This window comes from Triticum aestivum, unplaced genomic scaffold (genome assembly GCF_018294505.1).
Source record: "Triticum aestivum cultivar Chinese Spring unplaced genomic scaffold, IWGSC CS RefSeq v2.1 scaffold6106, whole genome shotgun sequence".
Classification (NCBI taxonomy): Eukaryota; Viridiplantae; Streptophyta; class Magnoliopsida; order Poales; family Poaceae; genus Triticum; species Triticum aestivum.
In genome coordinates, this window is record NW_025234847.1 from 156 (window position 1) to 6,702 (window position 6,547).

General features: G+C 42.2%; 1 protein-coding gene across 1 annotated transcript; it reads right to left on the reverse strand.

The window, feature by feature from the left end:
* Positions 1 to 5,746: 5,746 nt before the first annotated feature.
* On the reverse strand, positions 5,747 to 6,541 carry LOC123176245 (acyltransferase-like protein At3g26840, chloroplastic). The gene is made up of 2 exons (XM_044590546.1): positions 6,309 to 6,541; positions 5,747 to 6,212 (listed from the first exon to the last, which is right to left on the reverse strand). The coding sequence occupies exons 1-2, from the start codon at positions 6,519 to 6,521 to the stop codon at positions 6,069 to 6,071; spliced, it is 357 nt and encodes a 118-aa protein (XP_044446481.1). The 5' UTR covers positions 6,522 to 6,541; the 3' UTR covers positions 5,747 to 6,068.
* Between the last annotated feature and the right edge of the window lie 6 nt (positions 6,542 to 6,547).

Below are 6,547 nucleotides of genomic sequence, written 5' to 3' on the forward strand. Positions count from 1 at the left end.
TGAAATCGGGATTTTACCGGGTTACCGGGAGGTTATCGGAACCCCCCGGGAGCCATATGGGCCTTCATGGGCCTTAGTGGAAAGGAGAAAGGGGCAGCCCAAGGGGGCTGCGCGCCTCCCCCCTTCCCCTAGTCCTATTAGGACTAGGAGAGGTGGCCGGCCACCCCTCTCCCTCTTTCCCCCTTGGGAATCCTAGTTGGAATAGGATTGGGGGGGAGTCCTACTCCCGGTAGGAGTAGGACTCCTCCTGCGCCCTCCTCCTTGGCCGGCGCCCCTCTCCCCCCTTGGCTCCTTTATATACTGAGGTAGAGGCACCCCAAAGACACAAGTTGACACAAGTTGATCCACGTGATCTGTTCCTTAGCCGTGTGCGGTGCCCCCTGCCACCATATTCCTCGATAATACTGTAGCAGAGTTTAGGCGAAGCCCTGCTGCTGTAGTTCATCAAGATCGTCACCACGCCATCGTGCTGACGGAACTCTTCCCCGACACTTTGCTGGATCGGAGTCCGGGGATCGTCATCGAGCTGAACGTGTGCTCGAACTCGGAGGTGCCGTAGTTTCGGTGCTTGATCGGTTGGATCGTGAAGACGTACGACTACTTCCTCTACGTCGTGTCATCGCTTCCGCAGTCGGTCTGCGTTGGGTACGTAGACAATACTCTCCCCCTCGTTGCTATGCATCACATGATCTTGCGTGTGCGTAGGAAATTTTTTGAAATTACTATGAAACCCAACAGTGGCATCCGAGCCTAGGTTATTTATGTTGATGTTATATGCATGAGTAGAACACAAGTGAGTTGTGGACGATACAAGTCATACTGCCTACCAGCATGTCATACTTTGGTTCGGCGGTATTGTTGGACGAGACGACCCGGACCAACCTTACGCGTACGCTTACGCGAGACCGGTTCCCTCGACGTGCTTTGCACAGAGATGGCTTGCGGGCGACTGTCTCTCCAACTTTAGTTGAACCAAGTATGACTACGCCCGGTCCTTGCGAAGGTTAAAACGGAGTCTATTTGACAAACTATCGTTGTGGTTTTGATGCGTAGGTGAGATTGGTTCTTACTTAAGCCCGTAGCAGCCACGTAAAACATGCAACAACAAAGTAGAGGACGTCTAACTTGTTTTTGCAGGGCATGTTGTGATGTGATATGGTCAAGGCATGATGCAGAATTTTATTGTATGAGATGATCATGTTTTGTAACCGAGTTATCGGCAACTGGCAGGAGCCATATGGTTGTCGCTTTATTGTATGCAATGCAATCGCGATGTAATGCTTTACTTTATTACTAAACGGTAGTGATAGTCGTGGAAGCATAAGATTTGCGAGACGACAATGATGCTACGATGGAGATCAAGGTGTCGCGCTGGTGACGATGGTGATCATGACGGTGCTTCGGAGATGGAGATCACAAGCACAAGATGATGATGGCCATATCATATCACTTATATTGATTGCATGTGATGTTTATCTTTTTATGCATCTTATCTTGCTTTGATTGACGGTAGCATTATAAGATGATCTCTCACTAAATTATCAAGAAGTGTTCTCCCTGAGTATGCACCGTTGCGAAAGTTCTTCGTGCTGAGACACCACGTGATGATCGGGTGTGATAGGCTCTACGTTCAAATACAACGGGTGCAAAACAGTTGCGCACGCAGAATACTCAGGTTAAACTTGACGAGCCTAGCATATGCAGATATGGCCTCGGAACACGGAGACCGAAAGGTCGAGCGTGAATCATATAGTAGATATGATCAACATAATGATGTTCACCAATGAAACTGCTCCATCTCACGTGATGATCGGACATGGTTTAGTTGATTTGGATCACGTGATCACTTAGAGGATTAGAGGGATGTCTATCTAAGTGGGAGTTCTTAAGTAATATGATTAAACTGAACTTAAATTTATCATGAACTTAGTCCTGGTAGTATTTTGCAAATCATGTTGTAGATCAATAGCTCGCGTTGTTGCTTCCCTGTGTTTATTTTGATATGTTCCTAGAGAAAATTGTGTTGAAAGATGTTAGTAGCAAAGATGCGGATTGGATCCGTAATCTGAGGTTTATCCTCATTGCTGCACAGAAGAATTATGTCCTTGATGCACCGCTAGGTGACGTACCTATTGCAGGAGCAGATGCAGACGTTATGAACGTTTGGCTAGCTCAATATAATGACTACTTGATAGTTTAAGTGCACCATGCTTAACGGCTTAGAATCGGGACTTCAAAGGCGTTTTGAATGTCATGGACCATATGAGATGTTCTAGGAGTTGAAGTTAATATTTCAAGCAAATACCCGAGTTGAGAGATATGAAATCTCCAACAAGTTCTATAGCTAAAAGATGGAGGAGAATCGCTCAACTAGTGAGCATGTGCTCAGATTGTCTGGGTACTACAATCGCTTGAATCAAGTGGGAGTTAATCTTCTAGATAAGATAGTGATTGACAGAATTCTCTATTCACCATCACCAAGTTAGTAGAACTTCGTGATGAACTATAATATGCAAGGGATAACAAAAACGATTCCCAAGCTCTTCGTAATGCGGAAATTGACGAAGGTAGAAATCAAGGAAACATCAAGTGTTGATGGTTGACAAGATCACTAGTTTCAAGAAAAGGGCAAAGGGAAGAAGGGGAACTTCAAGAAGAACGGCAAGCAAGTTGCTGCTCAAGTGAAGAAGCCCAACGCTGGTCCTAAGCCTGAGACTAAGTGTTTCTACTGCAAAGGGACTGGTCACTGGAAGCGGAACTACCCCAAGTGATTGGCAGATAATAAGGATGGCAAAGTGAACATAAGTATATTTGATATACATGTTATTGATGTGTACTTTACTAGTGTTTATAGCAACCCCTCGGTATTTGATACTAGTTCAGTTGCTAAGATTAGTAACTCGAAACGGGAGTTGCAGAATAAACAGAGACTAGTTAAGGGTGAAGTGACGATGTGTGTTGGAAGTGGTTCCAAGATTGATATGATCATCATTGCACACTCCCTATACTTTCGGGATTAGTGTTAAACCTAAATAAGTGTTATTTGGTGTTTGCGTTGAGCATGAATATGATTTGATCATGTTTATTGTAATACGGTTATTCATTTAAGTAAGAGAATAAATTGTTGTTCTGTTTACATGAATAAAACCTTATATGGTTACACACTCAATGAAAATAGTTCATTGGATCTCGATCGTAGTGATACACATAATCATAATATTGAAACCAAAAGATGCAAAGTTAATAATGATAGTGCAACTTATTTGTAGCACTGTCGTTTAGGTCATATTGGTGTAAAGCGCATGAAGAAATTCCATGCTGATGGGATTTTGGATCACTTGATTATGAATCACTTGATGCTTGCGAACCATGCCTTTTGGGCAAGATGACTAAAACGCTGTTCTCCGGAACAATGAAGCAAGCAACAGATTTATTGGAGATCATACATACTGATGTATGTGGTCCGGTGAATATTAAGGCTTGCAGCAGGTATCATTATTTTCTGACCTTCACAGATGATTTGAGCAGATATGGGGATATCTACTTGATGAAACATAAGTCTGAAATATTTGAACAGTTCAAAGAATTTCAGAATGAAGTGGAAAATCATTGTGACAAGAAAATAAAAGTTTCTACGATATGATCGCAGAGGTAAAATATTTGAGTTACGAGTTTGGTCTTCAATTAAAACAATGTGGAATAGTTTCACAAACTCATGCCACATGGAACACCACAGCATAATGGTGTGTCCGAACGTCATAACCGTACTTTATTAGATATGGTACGATCTATGATGTCTCTTACCGATCTACCACTATCGCTTTGGAGTTATGCATTAGAGACAGCTGCATTCACGTTAAATAGGGCACCATCTAAATCCGTTGAGACGACACCTTATGAACTGTGGTTTGGCAAGAAACCAAAGTTGTCGTTTCTTAAAGTTTGGGGCTGCGATGCTTATGTGAAAAAGCTTCAACCTAATAAGCTCGAACCCAAATCGGAGAAATGTGTCTTCATAGGATATCCAAAGGAAACTGTTGGGTACACCTTCTATCACAGATCCGAAGGCAAAACATTCGTTGCCAACAATGGATCCTTTCTAGAGAAGAAGTTTCTCTCGAAAGAAGTGAGTGGGAGGAAAGTAGAACTCGATGAGGTAACTGTACCTGCTCCCTTATTGGAAAGTAGTTCATCACAGAAATCTGTTCCTGTGACTACTACACCAATTAGTGAGGAAGTTAATGATGATGATCATGAAACTTCAAATTAAGTTACTACAGAACCTCGTAGGTCTTCCAGAGTAAGATGCGCACCAGAGTGGTACGGTAATCCTGTTCTGGAAGTCATGCTACTAGATCATGATGAACCTACGAACTATGAAGAAGCGATGGTGAGCCCAGATTCCACGAAATGGCTTGAGGCCATAAAATCTGAGATATGATCCATGTATGAGAACAAAGTATGGACTTTGATTGACTTGCTCGATGATCAGCAAGCCATGTTAAATAAATGGATCTTCAAGAGGAAGACGGACATTGATAGTAGTGTTACTATCTACTAAGCTCGACTTGTTGCGAAATGTTTTCAACAAGTTCAAGGTGTTGAATACGATGAGATTTTCTCACTCGTATCGAAGCTTAAAGTCTGTCTGAATCATGTTAGCAATTGCCACATTTTAATGAAATCTGGCAAATGGATGTCAAAATTGCATTCCTTAATAGATTTATTAAAGAAGAGTTGTATATGATGCAACCAGAAGGTTTTGTCAATCCTAAAGGTGTTAACTAAATATGCAAGCTCCAGCGATCCATCTATGGACTGATGCAAGAATCTCGGAGTTGGAATATACGCTTTGATAAGTTGATCAAAGCATATAGTTTTATACAGACTTGCGGTGAAGCCTGTATTTACAAGAAAGTGAGTGGGAGCTCTGTAGCATTTCTGATATTATATGTGGATGACATATTACTAATTGGAAATGATATAGAATTTCTGGATAGCATAAAGGGATACTTGAATAAAAGTTTTTCAATGAAAGACCTCGGCGAAGCTGCTTACATATTAGGCATTAAGATCTATAGAGATAGATCAAGACGCTTAATTGGACTTTCACAAAGCACATACCTTGACAAAATTTTGAAGAAGTTCAAAATGGATCAAGCAAAGAAAGGATTCTTGCCTGTGTTACAAGGTGTGAAGTTGAGTAAGACTCAAAGCCCGACCACGGCAGAAGATAGAAAGAGAATGAAAGTCATTCCCTATGCCTCAGTCATAGGTTCTATAAAGTATGCCATGCTGTATACCAGATCTATTGTATGCCCTACCACTGAGTTTGGCAAGGGAGTACGATAGTGATTTAGGAGTAGATCACTGGACAGCAGGTCAAAATTATCCTTAGTGGAATAAGGATATGTTTCTCGATTATGGAAGTGAAAAAAAGGTTCGTCGTAAAGGGTTACGCCGATGCAAGTTTGACACTAATCTAGATGACTCTAAGTCTCGGTCTAGATACATATTGAAAGTGGGAGCAATTACCTAGAGTATCTCCATGCAGAGCATTGTTGACATAGAAATTTGCAAAATACATGCGGATCTGAATGTGGCAGACCCGTTGACTAAGATTCTCTCACAAAAAAAAACATGATCACACCTTAGTACTCCTTGGGTGTTAATCACACAGCGATGTGAACTAGATCACTGAATCTAGTAAACCCTTTGGGTGTTGGTCACATGGCGATGTGAACTATGGGTGTTAATCACATGATGATATAAACTATTGGTGTTAAATCACATAGCGATGTGAACTAGATTATTGACTCTAGTGCAAGTGGGAGACTGAAGCTGCGGATTTTTGAATGTATATATGTGAGTACGAGTCTATGAACTAAGGGAAATGCTGATTAGTTGCTATGCAATGCATGTGTTTACAATTTTGGATCTCTGGCAGTTTGAGGGCTGTTAAATCTTGGCTATGGAAGTATGGATGTTTCATCTATTCGATTCTAGTGTGAAATAGCCCCTAAAAAGACCGCAGAATGTGTTTACTCGCAAATTAAGCAAGGCAGAACTTAATCCGGAAATAACAGGTGATGGCCTACGTTCAAGAGGTCATCCTCTCCGACGACTCCAAACGGCACGATTGTGGCATTCAACTGAGCTGCCATCCTAACAAATTCAGTCTGGTCTGGCCAGAAAATCCTGTGCTCTTCACCCTACAATCCACAAGTTTAAATATAATAAGTTTATAATAGTAGCATTTACTTGACAGAATTCAAAGTATAAAATCCAAATCAAATTGTATTGTGTACCTTGCAGTGGATTGCCTCCCTGTAACCACCTGGGTAGAGGAGCACCAACTCCCCAGCTGCCAGCAACTCGTATATGTACTTGTAGGTCATGGGCACGCCGCCCCACAGGTTGAGGAAGTCGAAGAAGTCGTGTCCCTCCGACCACGTCTTCGTCTTCTTTGGGAACAGCAGCGGGTGTGCAATGCCACGGACGACAGCCTTCTTGTGCCGCATGAACTCCGCGGCAAGAGAGATGAGCT